The sequence below is a fragment of the Nyctibius grandis genome, chromosome 5 (genome assembly GCF_013368605.1).
Source record: "Nyctibius grandis isolate bNycGra1 chromosome 5, bNycGra1.pri, whole genome shotgun sequence".
NCBI lineage: Eukaryota > Metazoa > Chordata > Aves > Nyctibiiformes > Nyctibiidae > Nyctibius > Nyctibius grandis.
This window is the reverse complement of record NC_090662.1, coordinates 43,870,119-43,888,171: the sequence shown is the minus strand read 5'-3', so window position 1 is coordinate 43,888,171 and position 18,053 is coordinate 43,870,119. Positions and strand designations below refer to the sequence as shown.

The window sequence follows — 18,053 nt, the reverse complement described above, 5'->3', positions numbered from 1 at the left end:
GCATTTGAAGCATCCTACAAAGAATAGTTCAAATTCAATGTAATTATCAGAGTATCACGTGGTTTAAATTATCTTGCACAGTTTTAGGATGCCACATATTTTGAATTAATCACCTTTGTTGAAAACAGAAAAAAAAATCAAACTTAAAACCCCCTGTGTTTGTAAAAATGCAACAAAAATTCCTTCAAACTGGAGTTCAGTATCTCTCCTTTCCTCTTCTTCCCCATACACAAAAAAAAAAAAAAGAATTAAAAAAGAGTACTGCAAGATGAAAAGGAATAATCTCACTGCTGAAAATTAAGACTATGTAGTAAGTTAGGTATGTCATGCTTCTCATCATCATGAAGTCCTGATTTTTGAGAAGTATGTCATTCACACACTTAAATTAACTAAAGAAATTTGAATGTATTTCAGGGGCTAAAAGATGTCAATCTCAGATGACTCAATTATTAAAAGTGTTATTTATTTTCTTTCTTGATGATTTTATTGGGAAGGGTAGAATGAAATAGCCCTTCTATTCCTTAAATTGTCAACGGGCAATGGTATCTATGAGACCATGTCTGAGCAAATTCAAAATTGAGTTTATTATTATGCACGATACTTTTTCATATCTCTCTTTTTTCCTGTTCTAATGTTTATAATTTGCATATCAGTCAGCCAAGTGAAATATATGTTTAAAAGCTAGAAACTTCATATGGAAAGCACAGGACCCTGATCTTGAAAATACATATACAATCTGAATTTTGTTTGCCAGAATATCTACAGAATTGGATATTATTTCTGTAAAAGCAACTCCCTATAAACATATTTATAACAAAAGACTCTGAAATTCTCATAAACCTTCACCTATTTTCTTCTCTCCATTTTACAGAGAGAAGACAGACACAAACAGTTTAAATGATTTTCCCACGATCACCTAGGAGGTCTACAGCAGAAACAGCATCCCGGGTTTCTCTAGTCCCTGTGCAGTGCCTTAGTCACAAGACAGTCCTTCCCGTCATTTATTGTTTGATTTCTGGGTAGAGGAAAACACACTTCTAGCCAGATAGGAAGGAGCTAAACTAACACAACATTGATTCCCAAGACTTCTCTTAAATTTTATCAAGCGAAGGGATCTTAGCCTACAGTTTAACAAACTGTTTTATAAAATCACCAAATGAAGACCAAAAAACTTGAAAGTATAATCTGGGTGAATTCAGAAGTTCACCCTGGCAGTATGTTCTGCCAGGCGGATAGAGCATACACTGACAAAGACCAGACCTCCTCTAGACAACAGTCTTGGCCAACAGCAATCAGATGAGCCCAAAAAGTAGAATCATTTCAAAGAAGCAATTGTGCTGTCAGGTCAAAACAGCAGGCAAAGCAGTCAGCAGTCTAAGACAGCAGAGTACTTTATGCTGATGAGGCATTGGCACTGTCCTTTCTAGCTAGAAAAGTTAGTTCTTGCCTTTTATTCATATGTCCTTTATAGATATTGGGAAAGGACACGGTGTTTAGAGCAGCACCTCCAGCCTCCCAGGGTGGCTCGTTGCTTTCCATCCTAGTCCTGCCAGACCCTCAGAAAGAAAAGTAATGGGGTTCTGGGATAAGAGCAAGGAGGAAAAAAAGCTGCTTATTGTGAGAGGACAGGTGAGGGAGGTGTGGAAAAGGGCTGGCCAGGCAGATGTAGGGAAAAAAGGGGGTCTGGAGATGAGAGGAAGGCACAGGGAACAGGTGTATGCTAGGTAGGACAGGATAGGGCCCCCAGAGAATGGCATAAGTTGTGAGGCTGGATGAAGACGACCCCTGCCGCAACAACACACAGATTCCTGAAGCTATATTTGCACCTCTCAGCCCCCTTTCCAATACTCAAAGTTGCTAAGAAGCCTTCAGCAAGCTCCACTCATGCCACTCTCCTCCTCTTGTTTAACCTCAAACTCCAAGTTAAGCATTCTCTTGAAGTGTAATTCAGACCTGGTTTAATTAATGTCCCCTCGCCTGTCATTACACAGCAGTCCCTGTCACCTGCACTGCAACATAGATACATCCATACCAAGCTGACTTCAGAGACCAGCTTGAACTATAACAGACCAAGACCATGGGGTGAAAAGACAATGGGCTAACAACCACCAGCTAAAAATAATTCTTTCACTCTCTCGAAACCAGAGTCATGTTTGCCTGACAGTTTATTCTGGGTTTGGCTAAGAATAGTTTATAGGACAAAACAATTACTGCTATAATAACTCAAAAGTATCAGAAATAATTGAAGCATAGGCAAATTTTGTGAGGATGTGCATTAACAACATCACCCACTTCTACAGGATAGATGCATACTAGACCAAGACCTACTCCCTGCACTAAACACTCTGCAGAGAACTCAGATCTACAGTTTCTCTTTTGTACGTGCTGAAGAGTCTTCTCCAACTTCTTCCCCAGCTCTTAGCAGGTTTTTCTATTATCCAGGATGCTCTCGCAGAACCAACACTTCCCTGGAACGTGCTGTACAGTTTGCTTTACTGCTCTTAGGTACACAACAGGATCAGACGCACATATGATACATAGTACAAAAACAGAATTGACTTTTAGTGTGCTTACTCTCAAGAATCACTTTGATTCTTCTTGTACGAACATATGCAAACATTAGCTGAAATGTGTATCTCCATGTAAAGCAGATATTAAGGCTGTGATATGTCACAGAACATATGGACTGACACACAGCATATGGAACGAATGATGGCTACCTTAAAATATTTGTAGCTTTCTATTTTCTCTAAAAAAGGCGCAGCTGCTCTGGTCCATTGAGAGTATTTATGTCAAAGGAAATCCAACAACTTTTGTAGGAAGCCATATCTCAATCAATTGCTGGTGAACCATCACCAAAATTTGCCTGACAGTGAAAGAGAGTTACTAAGGCATCTGCTGAAATAATTTAGATGAGGCCTCATTCATTACAATAGTAAATCTATACCACTATTAATCAAGCATGATACAAACTATCGATCTAATACTCGCTCCCTTAGCTGGTACTCAGAGGCACTAATTAAGGGAGCTGCTTAACTTATCTGTTGTTTGTCTCTGTTGAACTACCAGCAACTGCAATCAGGAGTAATAATGAAGGCTGAAGTTAAACTGCAGTTTATTAATTTAAATGGACCCTATATGATTGTTTATGAATACCCAAGCAAAACAAGGTCAACAACCCTGGCTGTGGCTGTTGAAATTCTGAAACATTTTGAAGTACATTAATTGGGCTAGACGAGAACTTCTACCTTTGTCACCTACTTACTATCCAGCCCCAGAATTTTAAACGGGCCCTTAAATGCCTTGACTTTTCCTGACATTACACTGAACAGGACTTTAAGTAACACGAACAATTGTAACATGGAACAATTAGCCCAGATATGTTGGAAGACTTCAAATGCTACAATAAATGAAATCTTAATCTCTGGAGAAGGAAAACAACAATGAAGATCACTTCAACTCCATAGTTTAGTTTTGTAATGCATGTATTTCCACAGAAACCTCAAGAAAACATTCTTCCAGTTTAGCAGTAATAATTCTGGATTTTATATCATAAACTAGTGCATAAACTAGAGGCTTAGTTACAAGATAACTCTGTTTCCATAAATAAGATCAGCTAATCATTATGGGATGTGGTGCTGCCTCAGGCAGCTGAATGGGTAAGATGTATTTGCCTGAGTGGCAATATTCCACATCCAGGAATTAAGGAATAAGGAGAGGGTTGGCTTTGATTGGTTGGCTTTTTTTTTGAAGAAAAAAATAAAACAAGGGGTCATAAAGACATGATTTTCCAGATCCCAAAGGCTATACTTGGTTAACTGAGGCTTACTTTTTAAATTAATTTCTCTTTTCAAGTTGGTGAGAAGGTGATCTGGAGTCAGCATTAGCTTACTTCAGTATGTTACTTCTGGAATCAACCTTAGAGTCAAATGCACCAGCTGTTAAAGATGAATTTGTATCAGGGGAGAGAATCTGGATTTATATATCGAAAGGTAGGTTGTCACTGCCTTTTCCCTTACCCTCAGACTTTGGTTTTCTAGAATCAACAGAACTCACAGCTTGAAAAGAAGCAAGCCAAGAAGAACTGATTAACAGCAGGAAAACAATCATCATAATTCATCAAATATCTGCACCAGGTTCCTGGTTTTGGCCTGGTGAATGAAATTCTGAGAGAGAGGAAGTCTCATGAAGGTCATCTGCAGCAAGGAAGTCACTTCGCAGATAATTCTGAAGGTATATTTTTTTGTCATTGCTCACTTCTAACACAGGTCCCTATATTTGTGAAGTCTATAGGGGCAGGCTTTTCTGGCCTAAAAAAAACCTTCATCTGAAGAGATTACAGCTCACTCTCCCCCTAATCTGTGAAAGGAAATGGACCGCACTCCAACCTGGCCATCCATCCCTGGAGCAGAACAATTAAACAACACCACTGCCTGCTTTCTCATGAATCCAGTTAAGAAAAAGCTTCTGATACACATCAAAGAAATGCTGCTAAGAAATATGCAAAAACTACTGTCAAATTTTATCTTTGGCCTTTGTTAATGTGTAACCAATGAGTTACATGCACTGGGCTGTCACTAGGCCTCGAAAAGGAACCGTCAGGAAAATCTGAGTACCCGAGGAACTCCACCACTATCCTTCCAACCGCAGAACAGAAGACAAGATATTAATCGATAGCAAGACAGATTGTCAGCATCAAAAAAATGGTTTCCTGTGCAACTGGCATGCAAACCAAGCACCTGCCACCTTAACACGGAGAGCTGACGATGGTGCAGGCAGGATCAAAGGGGTATGAGACACATTAAGTTTCAAGAGACAAAACTGATGGATTCTTCCAGAACTGGAAAGAACAATAATTATTTTAGATGACAGTAAAATAGGCATCCAGAGTCATATGTGACCCAATACTGATTAACACTGAATACAAACCAGACCTATTTCTTTGACATAATATTGGATTAAGTCAACCAGTTTAATGAGGGGAAGTGAATATGAAGATTTAGAGCCCAGCAAAGAAGAACTAGGGGTGACACAATACTCCTGACATTAGGAGGGTAATTTATCTTACCCTATGTGGTTAAGTGGCTTTGAGCGGTCACATGCGCATTTCTCTCCATTAATTCTCAGCACACTGCAGGGTGACAAGCTCAGATTTAGAGGACTACTTTTGGGATGCCTAAAGTGAAGTGGGAGGCATCCCACCTCACATACTCACTAACTGACCCTTTATCCTAAGGAAAGAGAACGACAGGAGAAGCTGACAACATTACTCACACTCTCAGGAAACAGTAGGATCTTCATTATTTCCTGTGACACTACTTATTGTAGCTCTCTGAACTGCCCTCTGCTCAGTTTAAGCTTAGAAGAGAACCACAGTTCTATTTGTCTTCTCTTGGCTTTCTCAGTCAACACATCCCATTTACTATAAACAACGTATTTTCAAATTGTACTGAAATTTCATACAAAACATCCCCAAATAATAAAGGTTCTTCAAGAAGAAGGAAAGAGAGAGTGCCAAGGTGCTATTCTTGCTCAAGAATTTGGGGCATGTATTTCCATAAGCTATGTTACTGCCAAGGCTACAGCTCTCCAGATCCTCAGGGTGTGTGCATGTACTACAGCTGAGAACACAATTACGCTTAAAACTCCGAAAAACAAACAAGCTTGCGAGAATTCAAACACAGTGGACAAGCTATAGCTTTCTTTTATTGTTATTAATTCAATTCAGCTCTGCTTGATTAATTTTATAGAACCAAAATACACCAAGAAGGAAAAAGAAGGAATATATTTCCATATAAAAAGGGGAAAACTTTACGAAATTAAAGTTATAGAGCTTAAAATATTCCTTGGAGGTATCAATCATTTATATTGTTTATTTTTGAGAAATTATTATGCTGGACAGTAAAAGGATAATAAACATTTTTGAGGAATGAAATCAAACACACCTTTTTTTAAAAAAAAATAAAATGCTGTGCTCCAATATAATTTATATGAGCAATTTTTTCATCTTTTTCCAGATCTAAATATTATTAAATTTTACTAAAAATAAGACCTGTACTTGTTCCACAAAAAAATGAATTAGCAGTAAAACTACATAGAAATATCGTATTAGGACATACCATATTAGGAAAGTGGAAAAATTGAGTCAAACCTTTCTGGTGTGGAATGGACATCATCTGTATCAAGTTCAACAACACACTAGGGAGTACTTCAGAAGTTTCTAAGAAGGATGGGGTATTTTGAAGAAAAACAGTCCCTTCAGTACAGTAAAAAGAGCTGTTTATGTTAGAAATTCTTCTAAAAAGGACCAGCATGAATTTAAGAAGTTATGTTTTCATTTTTGCATTATTTTATCACTGAAAATAATAGCTAGGGACTAAAATAAAAGTATGTATTCCACAGTTCCCTTCTCTCTCTCAAAATGTGTATGTTTATAGTTGTAGACAAGAAGATAACACATCAGTGCAACTAGGGACCACAAGTGAGGACTGAATTACCCTTAAAAACAGTCAGTCTTCTCAGAAGTCAGGCCTAAACTACTAATTACTACCTCTACAACTGGTCAATAAGGTTAGTCACCTTTTCTCATATCACAGTCAGAGACAATCGTATGCGTTTAATCTCCCCATCACGTAACATTATATGGGCAGGGAGAAACACATGCTGTGCATCAGAGGCAAGGCTGAATTAGCACTGCACCCACAAGGCAGGTAGCATCCAAACATGGTACTGCTCCAAAAGAAAGAGAAGTGACTTTCTGCACTGTGCCTCACAGCCAAGGGGGAAAAAGCTAAGCTGATTTTAGGCTGATAGTGGCCTTCTGAACACTGACTTTTTGAGGAAATTGAAAGGGTCTGTGTGATTTTGACAGCCCTTGGACCTTGTTTTAGGAACACTGCTGTGTCATGTCAGAGCACCTGACACAGCAAAGGCAGCTGCACCGCACTGCAGTGTCAGCGTGCGAGTCCCCATTGCTTGTCCCAGAGAGAGCTTTTCCATCCGCTTTCGTACCCCTAGAAGTTCAGGCACTCTGCCAGCAAGACCTGCCCCCAACACACTCCTCTTCTAACAGTCTCTAAATGTCTCTCTAGTTCTACTCATGATAAGTGAACAGAGCAAGGATTAGGCGTGTTCCTGGTCCTTCTTTGTCTGGGAGAGGGGAAATGAAAACAAAAAATACCAAACTCTTCTTAAAAAGGTACCATATAGTCAGCTAGCCAATTACACTAACTTCAGCATCACTATAATTATTTGGGGGTTTTTAAATAGGAAAGATGATAGATGAATAAAGTAAAAAAAGATCAACAAAAAGCATACCCTACGTGGCAAGTTTAGCCAGGTCCACATATCTTATTCTTATTCTTGAAATACAGAGCAAAAATCTACTGTTTGCAAACATGCCGATCTTTCCTCCACCCAGACTGGCTTGAAAGGCACATACTCAAGGTAATACTACTGACAGGAGTCTGTGCAGAGATTTTTAAGAAACAGGAATCCAGCTACGCATCCCTGTTGGAAGATTATTTCCTCATAAGTAATATCTATGTATGCACATGTGTATACACTAAACATTTAGTTCAACTACTTTTTTCCATGGTGCATGAGTAGCAAATGCAGCAGTCTGCTGCAGCTCATCATTAACAAAAGAATGTCAAGTTTTTACAATTTGAAATCTTGTGAAAGACTTCACAACACTCTGGCGTAGTTACCTCTGAAAAAGCAGCAGGATCCAGTATCACCATAAAACTGCTTTGGAAAGCAAGCAGGGAATGCATTACTCATCTAATCTCTGGGTGCTTTTTAGATAGACAAAACTTGGCCAGATGATGCAGGTTGGACCTTTAATCAAGACCTTGCCTTTATGCTTCATGAACAAGACAACCTAGAGCACTGGCTCAGTACTGACTCAGAAGAAAAACACTCACCTACAAGAATTGGCTTAAGAAACAGCTTTTCTCAGTGTTTAGATTTTCAGGGAAGTCTAGCCACATCTGACTGTGTTCAGTGCATGGAAAAAGAAGAAAGCGCCACACTGATTCTGTGTAACTGAACACTACTTCTCTGAAGTGCCAAAACCAAATAAAACTGTAACAGACTGTTACATTACTGAACATCTAGTAGTTCTTTAGTCTAGATATTTCAGAATACTCTGCAATATTCTACTAGCCAGAGAGTACACAAATCACTGTCCGCTGAAGTATGAAGTGATGACCTGTTTCTAGTCCTTCACTGTTGCCAATGGCAAGATGCCACAAGGCAAAAATGAAGGGCAGTGCAAAAAAGCAAACTGATACTCCTTCTCTCCCCATGATGCCTCCTTCCCTACTACATCTCTGGACTGTTAAGTAAGGGCTAACCACTAGTTTATGTCATAATTCAGTCTAGCACTGGCAGCAGGAACAGAGTAGTTGAGCACACAACTGTGTTTTACTGCAGTGATGCTGGAACACCACTGAGCCACAATTTCTGTGTGACACTCTGCCCAAATCTCAAACATCTCTGGTGACCGTTTGCAGTGAAATGTACCTCAGTACTGTTGATTCTTGCAAGCCCCTGCTCAAATATGGCTATAAATATCCTAGCAAACAGAAAAGCCAGTAATATCACGATTTTTTTTCACGCTGCCTTTGACATCACAGTGTTCTACTGATGCAACATTCCCAGGTACCTCAAGAACCAAAAAGTTTGAAATGTTCCACTACTTTCCTCTCATTTTACACTTTCACTACCAACATATTGGATGTCCTGATTTCAAAATGAGGACAATCCCATTGCCTCAATTCGTAAAGAAGGTATTACCTAACCAGCGCTATGTGTTAATTATTAACTCTGATCACAGTAAAACACAAAACATTGTATAAATTCCAGAAATGCTCAACGGAACTCTGATTTTCCATTCTGCGTGAAAAACATCATACAGAAAAAGACTCTGTTCTAGTAGATTACAAGAAAAGAAAGAAACTGGAAAAATGATATAACAGTACAAGTCTGGGAAAAAAAACATTCCTGAAGCTTGAAGGTGCCTTCCATCACAAACTAAATACAGCACAAGGGTTAGTTACAAAAAAAAAAGGAGAGGTGGGGCATTAGGGAGAAGCAGAAGAAAAAAAACCTTATTCATTAGAGAAAGAGGAAAGATATTATTTATCTCCAAAGTGTTAAATTGAACTTGTTGTAAAATTGATCAGACCTGTCCAGACTCAGAAATACCCTACGGCAATTATTGATCAAGAGCAGTGAATGTGCTACAGACCATGTTTATGTGCCATACAAAAAAAGAAAGGGAGGGGAAAAGAACTAAAGTGTGTTTAAAACATATTTAACTTCAAAACACACTCAACTGCTGAGTTAATGATTGCATGAGTTATTGCAGCAATGTGTATGAGGATAGATTATCTTCAGGAAAACATACCTGGCTAGATTGAATGCATCATCGATCAAGCCTGCTCGATTACTGACAGATATAACCTGTGAGGGTCAAGCACAAAAATTGAACCATTTAGGGTGATGAAACAGTGAAGGTTCACCTATCAAAGCAGATTTTAGGGATGAGAAGAGGAGCTTACCTCATGGTTCCTTGTTAGCTGATTAATTAGCAGCCTCCAATTCCTAATATCATAATTAACTCTAAAGTAGCCAGTCTGGTTGATGTTCCCTAGCAACCAACTTGCCTCTTCCAAACCAGGAATTCTGTGGCGTTCTGGAAACAAAGAACAAGATGGGAAGGGGACTTGGTTTTAAATTTAAAAATTCTAAAGATATATCTATTAAATCCTCTCCTTTAAATATCCATGAAGGCAGTAAAATTAATTCAAACACTAACAAAAACATTGTGTTTGATTAATAATTTCCTTTATCTGTTCTGATGTAGAGAGACACCAGCTGACATTCCCATGGGCACCTTTTACCCACACAGAACTCCAAAGGTATTTTTTTTCTGGCAAATAGTATTTATATGAGAGGTGCCCATTTTAAGTCTGGTACCTTGATTCTGGCCATGCTAAAATAGCTTTCTAGAATCATAACTCCAATAATTGAATGGATGTGCTATAGAGAGAAAACTATATTTGTGATTTAAAAAAAAATTCTTAAGTGTTTCTGCATGTAGTTGATGAAGCTTTTATACTGGATTTCACATTAAAGTAATTCCAGTTGTACAGCTACTAACCACCGAGAGGCCCCCCCTTTAGAGCTAGACCAATTAACCTTGTATCAACTAACTTGTTCTTCCTCTTTACCCTCTTTTTAAGTGATCAGTTTGAGGCTGAAAGTCTAGATTTATTCCGGTATTTGTACAGTCAGGCAGTCCACAACTATTTGCAGAACTAGGGATTTCAACAACAAAAACGCCCTGAACTCACAATACACATTTCTTTCACTACAGAAAGAATCATCATGGAATGAAGCCTCAAGCTTCAATGTCTCTGGAAGAAGCCTTCAATCTAGTAAATTATTCTGACAAAACTGATCATGAACCAGAACTCACTAAAAATTCAGCAACATTTTTTTTCTATTATAATAAAATTAGTTTGTACACTGTTGACAAAAGGAACAGTCTTCTCATGCATTTTTTAAAATAAAAAAGAAATACATAAAATTTGTTTTAAATGTAATTCCATCAGGGAATTGTTTGGTGTGCTTGAATTCCCTGAAAGTAATGAATGGGGAAAAAAGTTAACAATACAGTCTTAACAATTCACATATATTATCTAGTACCTAGACCTACTAAAAAAAATTATTTGTTTAGCCTTTGTTATAAAACAGTAATTTCTGAGGTAATAATAGATGACTAGAACTACAGATAAAAGTCATGCCTCTCCCTTGACTAAATATCTTTAGTAAACACACAAATAACTATCATTTTAAGGTGCAAAAAATACGAAGAGCAACAAGACCCCAGTCCTAAAACCACCTAATTATATGTTTAACTTTAAATTCATGGAGTTGCGTTATGCACACAAATTCAGATAAAAAGCTGCAGGATTAATAAAGGAAGTCCTCTTCTTGCCTAGATAGTTCTGGCATCATTAAAATCTCTTAAAAATACACTTCTTAGAAATAATAAGCTCAGAATAACTCAGTTGTTGCCTATGCAATTCAATTGTTATTGCTCTTTTAGGGTTTGCCTAACTGAGCAGCAGTTCAATTTAATTATTCTAGATAAACAATTGAGAAAAAAAAATACAGACCCTTGGTTTTAGTTAAAACATTGATTGCATCCATTTAGTTAAAATATTGATTACATTCATTTAGTTATCTGTGACAAAGCTCCAAGTAGACACATTCTTTAGGAGTCAATGTATCCGGCAGAAATGGGACTGAGAAAAACAGAATTAAGTCCTACAACTCTGTGGGCTTCAAAGGCGTTCATGCTGTCAAAGCACCTAAGCTGCTTTTGCCACTCAGTCTGATTTGGAACAAGGTTTGAACACTGGGTGTCCTTCCTTTCACAGGGGTCTGTTAAACACTGGGCTATATAGCTCAGTCCTAAGCAAACTCTCTTAGACCACTATACTGAAGTTGCTCCTCTGTTTAAATCCTTTTTACACTGGACCTGAAGTCAGAATCATCCAGGTGCTCCAGCCTACTTATGGAAGACTTGAATCCTGGTTCCTGTGTAAATCACTGAATCTTATACAAAGGAAAACATTACTGTAGAAATACTGTAAAAGATCATAACAGTTTACAGCATAGTGATAAAGGCATTTTCTTAGAACAGATTTGGATCAAATATCTGCTGTAAAACGGGGAGAGGAGGAATTTGAACCTGGATCTACTCAATCCTATTTAGTTTACCCAGAACAGTGGTGTGAATACAGCCAGTCACCCCTAAATCTCAGCTATGTTCCTTATCAACCTAGCGCGTTTCTTAAGAGCAACAGCAAAAATACCCACTTCTATACCTAGGAGAGACTGCAGAGGGAAACGACGACTTTCAGAGTTTCTCTGGGTCTTCAGGGGTGTACTGCCACGTGGGGTCAGGAGCAGGCTGCTCACGCCTGGCAGAAAATCCTACCACCTTAATGCAGTACTGCTTTCCGCCCATGATTTTTTGTTGCAAACTAACCTTTAAATGCCACTATCCCTGAGAGTAGCTACTTGTAACTGGTTAATCCCTGCACCTCTGTGATACCTAAAAGCGTACCATATGGGCTATGAGCACACATTAATCAATATCTGGGTAAATACATACATAAAATGGAAATTTTCAAAATCAGATGTAATAAAAAAGTTACATAAATTTTTTCTTGTTTGAGTATTTGTATTAAATTTTAATCTCAAAATGATGAAATTACTTACGCTCTAATAGAGTACTGAATGATACTTGCCAGTCAAGCATGACAAGTTCAAAATAATCTATTTCACAAGTAACAGCTGTGCAACACCTCCAACACATATTGTTTTAAAGGAGAACAGTATCTTTTCAAAGCCTGATGACATTATTGCTGTTTTGGTCAGTATAAATCCAACCATAACTCTTTGCTATAAGACCACTCATGAAATACAGGACAGGAGTGATTTCTCCTGAAATACAGGACAGGAATCTTTCATGCCTTTCCAGCTCATATAAGCAGGTGGTTATTTTAAGGGACTGCCTGATGCATGTGCTTCACGTAGTTCTATATCATTTACTTGAATTTGATGTTTGAGTCTGTCGATTCTCATGCCTTCCTGTAAAAGAAATTCTTTTTTTGGTGATTACAGCATTGAGAATTTCTATACACTTGGGCAATTTCTCCACTTACCACAAACACATTTATTAGTTTCCCATTAAAAGTATTATAGTTAGGGAAAAGGTAGTCATTCAGTGTTAAACCCTATATTAAACCATTCATGACTTTCTAAACAACAACAACAGATTTCATTTGGGAAGAAATCTATCTTTGATGGCTTTAGTTCACCTCTTAAAAGTCAATCTAAAATATATATATAGTTGTATTCGAGATTAAAGGGAAATTTTTTTAATCTTCCATCAGAAAGTGTTTTTCCATGGTCCTGTTTTGTCTGGATGCCTCAAAAAATAACACTGCTCTGAAACTTCCAGTTTTGCAACACACATATGAGAGACATTTAGGAAGAAATGGTTAAATTTCATGACATTTTTTTTGAAGTAAGAAAATCAGTTAGGGTCTGATTCTCATTTTCTCTGCTCTGGAAGTGTGAGACAGTCCTCCAGCTGGTGCTAACTGCACATGGCTTGAAGTTCTGGGCTCTCACAGCTCTTGAGAAACTTCAACTCCATCAAAACCAGCAGGAATGGTGGAAGCCTTCTCCGCACGGCAACATGAGCACGTTGTGAGGCATGTCTGGGCGAAGGGCACCCTTCTGCAAGACGCTACTCCAATGCTGACAAGAGCGTGGGCTAAACAAAGTTCCACTACCATTTCAAGTGTTCAGACTCACAGTTGTTATTTTAATTCTTGATTTTACACAGCCCCTAGCATAATAGGAAATTGGTTTATGCTGGTAGAATCCCTACTGGGAGAACCGACTCCATTTTCCTGCAAAAATAACTGCACAAGAGTAGCACAATTTCATGCCAACAACAGCAAGTGAAATCTTTCTGACAAAGAAAATGTCCCATGAGGAATTGCATCATAATCACAGTATTTTGTGAAAAGATACTAGCTTTAACTAAATTCTGCAAATCTTTTTGCAAGAAATTCTCATACAGGGAGAAGGCAAGCCAGAAGAAAAAGTTCTTTCCATCTCACCTGCCATGTTGCCATAGCTCCATGACAAAAAAAAAAAAAGATGTTTTGGTATAGTGAACAACACACTGTGTTTTGGTATAGTGAACACATCAGTAAATATGATCATGTTCTGTCTCACACACTCTTTTCTCAGACTACCCTTCCATCCATTAACATTCCTATATGATGGAACTGCTAATGTCTAAGGTGATACACAATGTAAGCAGCAATCTTCTGTTAGGATCTTTGTTCAGCTGTTGGGATAACGGGAGTGAGTCTGCCTCACTGTCAAAATAGTGCCAGGATTGCAGGTCTTGTATCCCTGGTCCTCACTATGGCTGGCTAAAGTTATAAAGCAGGACCTATATATTTATTTTACTTCACAGTGCTTCCTTTCCTCCCACTTTTGAAAGATAAAAGACTGGACTCTGGAGGCAACACAGGTCAAGCTCAGCAGCTGAATCTCAGAAAGGAAAAGAAAGAGTATTTTTCTAATGCTGCACTAATGCTCTATTCCCCAGTGGGCAGCCAGAAAACCTCAGCTCAGAAGCAGCTGTCTTCTACAAAACACTTCACGGAGGAGAATCAGACTCTCAAGGGGCTTACAGTTAAAAGTAGAGATTATGTAGTAGGAGGTGGCATAATATAAGAAGTTGGGACTTGCCGTTTGGAAGGCAATTGCCCTGTTGAACTTTCTTTTACAGAATCACACAGAATCACAGAATGTTAGGGATTGGAAGGGACCTCGAAAAATCATCTAGTCCAATGCCCCTGCTGGAGCAAGTGTCATGGCAATCCTGTGGAGATACTAAGAGGAGTCTGAATGAGAGTCACTTTACCAGAGGCAGGGAGGTCCATCAGAGGAATATTTCCCTGGGACACAACAAATCGGTCAAGGTACAGGAGGTGGGGAAGGAAAGGGCAGGGAGGCAGACTGTAAAACTGCATCAGTTCAGCTGCACTTGCTGACTCGCATGGAGATGTTTCCTACCTGGAGCCTGAGCACCAGAACAATCACGCCCAGGGAACGGCAAGCATGCCTTTGTCCAAAGCCTTGCTCATCTGTTTGAAAGTGATGCTAGCTAAACCTCCTCACTTGAGGTTAAGGTCACTTCTCCTGGATTTGCAGAAATGCAGCAGGTGAGCCTGTGCTTCCACACTCAGTACACCTTCAGCAGCAATCACCAACACCTTCCTGCAAGCCCTGCTAAGCAGTCATCTTGTGGGGATGGGCGGAGTTCAAAGCTGGTCCTTGACTTTTTACCCACTACTGATTTTGGGCTGATCCCAAAACACTGTGGACATTATGTTCATGTATCATTACAGCAACCACAAGAGAGACAACTTATCTAGGAGAAACAGAAACAAGCCCTGGATCTATGACAGAGCAGAAGTTTGTAACACCAATGATTATCACAGTGCTGGTGAAATCTATTATTTATCAGACCTGCAAGACTGCAGCACAAAGAGCACTGCAGCCATCTTAATGTGATGCCTCTGACCTCAGACCATATAGGAAGGCTAATCATGAGATGTGTTCTTTGTGACTGGTTTCGTTTTCAGAGGTTTAATAGCTGTCACTCGCCTGAAGCAGAACGGCCTCATCCATGGCTACGGGGAGTGAGCAGGGAAAAAGGTGGTAGTGACATATCTGTGTAGCACTCTGAGAGAGAAAGAGACAGCTCCATTTCACACACCCAGACAAACTGAGCCAGTAAAAGGGTCATCTGATGGCTGGTATATGAACCGATGAGTAGAAAAATGGTTACATAAATGCTATGCCTCACTGAGTAAGGAGAAGAGAGATTGGCAGAAGTGCTTGCAAAATGAAAACCTTCCAAAACTATGACTACATACTTTCCACAAACAGATGTGAAGAGCTACATTGAATATGAAACATCTTGGAGCTTATGCACTTTGTCAGACAAGTTGCCAAGGCTTGGCACTGTCCTCTCTACAGGGTTTATTGCAAAGGAGAATGAATTACATCTCAAAAAGATGTTGCATAGTTGTGATTTCCAGCGTGTCCCTTCACCTTGGTGTTGTGAAGAGTGGGCAGAATGAGTTCTGTTGCCAGCAGCTGGGATGATCTGCAATTATATGAACCAATCCTGCTCAGCGTATTGAACGATCAGCGATTTGCGTGCATCACCACCTCTAGTATGTAATCAGACACGGCCAGGATGAGTACACAGAGCAGCAACCCAAGCATCCTACATTCAGTGGCTCTCACAAGACTGGACAGCAGCCTCTTATCCCTTGCTCATGAAAATGCCAACTGGCATCCTACAATACCTTGATGAGGTAACAGACACTGTAGCAAAGAGGATGCAAAAATCAGTAATTCTCTCTCTTGTCCTTCTGGATGTACCTGAAGGAAGAGACTCTTCCATCAGCGAATAACCATCCTTGGTGAACTCTAGTGCAAGGCAGGGGGTGTACTCCCCTGGGAAACTGTTATTTAAACTACCATTAAAAAGGAATATTTCTTGATGGCAATATATGTTGCTATTTCAAAACTGCCATGGTTTCATTTCTGCCAGATAACACACAGACAAGGTTAATCTTATCGAAAAATTTATGGTAAGTGATATGCCAAGATATCATAATGGTAGTCATTAACTTGGACCCTCTTCATTATTGGCAGCTGAAATGAGGTATGTGATCAGTATTACATGACAGACAACAGACAGCTGTTCATCATCTCCTAGCCACTCTTCAGGTTACACTGGAAGCTTCTTTAGCACAGGAGTTTAGTCAACAAGAAGGAAACACCCGCTCCTTCCTAAAAGGGCATGGAAACCATCCTCATGAACAGCATTTCCTCCAAATTTGATTTGAGTATCTGCATTCAATTACACACTTGAAAAACAACATGACCACTCCCAATCTTCCAAATATCCTCTGGAGTAGTTTGTTTCACCTCCATCTTGAAGAGTTGTTCCCAGACTATTCGCTGGGACAACACTGAAACTGTATCCTCTGCACAACAGAAGGTCTTCAGGATTCTTCCCATCCACAAGAATCAGTCCTGGAAACTATCCTCTCCAGTCTCAGAATCCTTCCCACATCCCCATGAAACAAACATACCAGCTGCAGAAAATCTCCAGGAGTATCACAAAATCTTCTATACCAGCCCCAATACATAACAGCACGTACAATACATTGAGTAGATCCAGGGATGTTCTGACTTCTTTATGTTGAGGAATGCTCCAGCTGAGCTAGACAACAATAAGTAGAAGCAAGAGGACATCCTTGCTGTAGTCATAAGTTTACAGTCTCATTTTCAATGAGGCACAGCAAGTGAGTGAGTAAGAGAGTAATGAGGAAGGACAAGGATAATGACAACAGATCACAGCAGCATTGATTCGCTACACAGGAAACTGATGACTCAGAAAGGTTCCTCTTTAATTTCTATATAGCAGCCACCCCAACGTCATTGCTCACACTGGCCATCATTAATTGTTGATTTCTTGAAGGCATTCTGATAGGAGCAGTAGATCTTAAAAGAGTGGGTAGTGGGTTTATGGACTTGTTCCTCCACAGCACTCTGCAAGTAAAAGGCAATGAGGAAGCAACTGTGCAGGTAATAGTAATAGAGTGAACTTTCAAGGCAGGAGGGAAGGGAAAAAGGCATGCATGTACAACCTAATGAGATGAGGTGATCAGCTCTCTCTGAAGTCAGTGGGATTCTTTCTATTAACTTCAGTGAGAGTTCAATCAAGCCCTAAACGACAAAAGTAGAGGAGGAAACTAAGGCAGACTGTGAAAGTGCAAACAGGTTTTGAAGTATTCCAGGGGTGTTAATATTAAAAAGTATGGCCAATGCGATATACTTCTGCAAAGTGAGGCAGCATCTGTATGCTCTGACTAGAGTATGTTTCCCAGGTATGAAAAGTGCCGTGGTCCCAGGCACATTTCTAGGTCTTTATATCATGGGAGCCGTGTAAAACATGTTACGTTCTGATAGGCTGCAAACTATCAGGGCAGAGAAACACATACCTTACACCACTAGAAAGTTGGGATACTCAGATTTCCACTGACAGTGCACCATTCATTTCTAGTCCTGCTGGCTGCTAAGCTCTATGTGATTATTGTATTTTCTTGACTTACAAAAGAGAAAAAAAGGAAAAAACACAGGCTCACACAGGTTTGATTCTTTCCTTTCTCCAGTTACACTTCATCAATCTCTATAGCCTTCTAATTTTACAAGAAGGGGTCAGTTCTCCCTCTACAGCCCATGTGTCAAGGGGATCCTTCTTTTCCCTTCCATATAATCATTCTATTCACGTCTCCACATTTCTTCCCTCACTCTCTTCAATTCCAGTCCAAAACTGTCAGCTGATGTAGCATGAACTG

General features: G+C 39.4%; 1 protein-coding gene across 1 annotated transcript in view; it reads right to left on the bottom strand.

Moving 5' to 3' along the window:
• TRHDE (thyrotropin releasing hormone degrading enzyme) overlaps positions 1-18,053 on the bottom strand; it is a 227,534-nt gene that overhangs the window by 38,771 nt on the left and 170,710 nt on the right. The window contains exons 11-12 of the mRNA XM_068400961.1: positions 9,567-9,700; positions 9,413-9,468 (exon numbers count right to left, since the gene is read on the bottom strand). Of these exons, the coding sequence (XP_068257062.1) occupies positions 9,413-9,468; positions 9,567-9,700 (190 nt within the window). The remainder of the gene's footprint in view (positions 1-9,412; positions 9,469-9,566; positions 9,701-18,053) is intronic.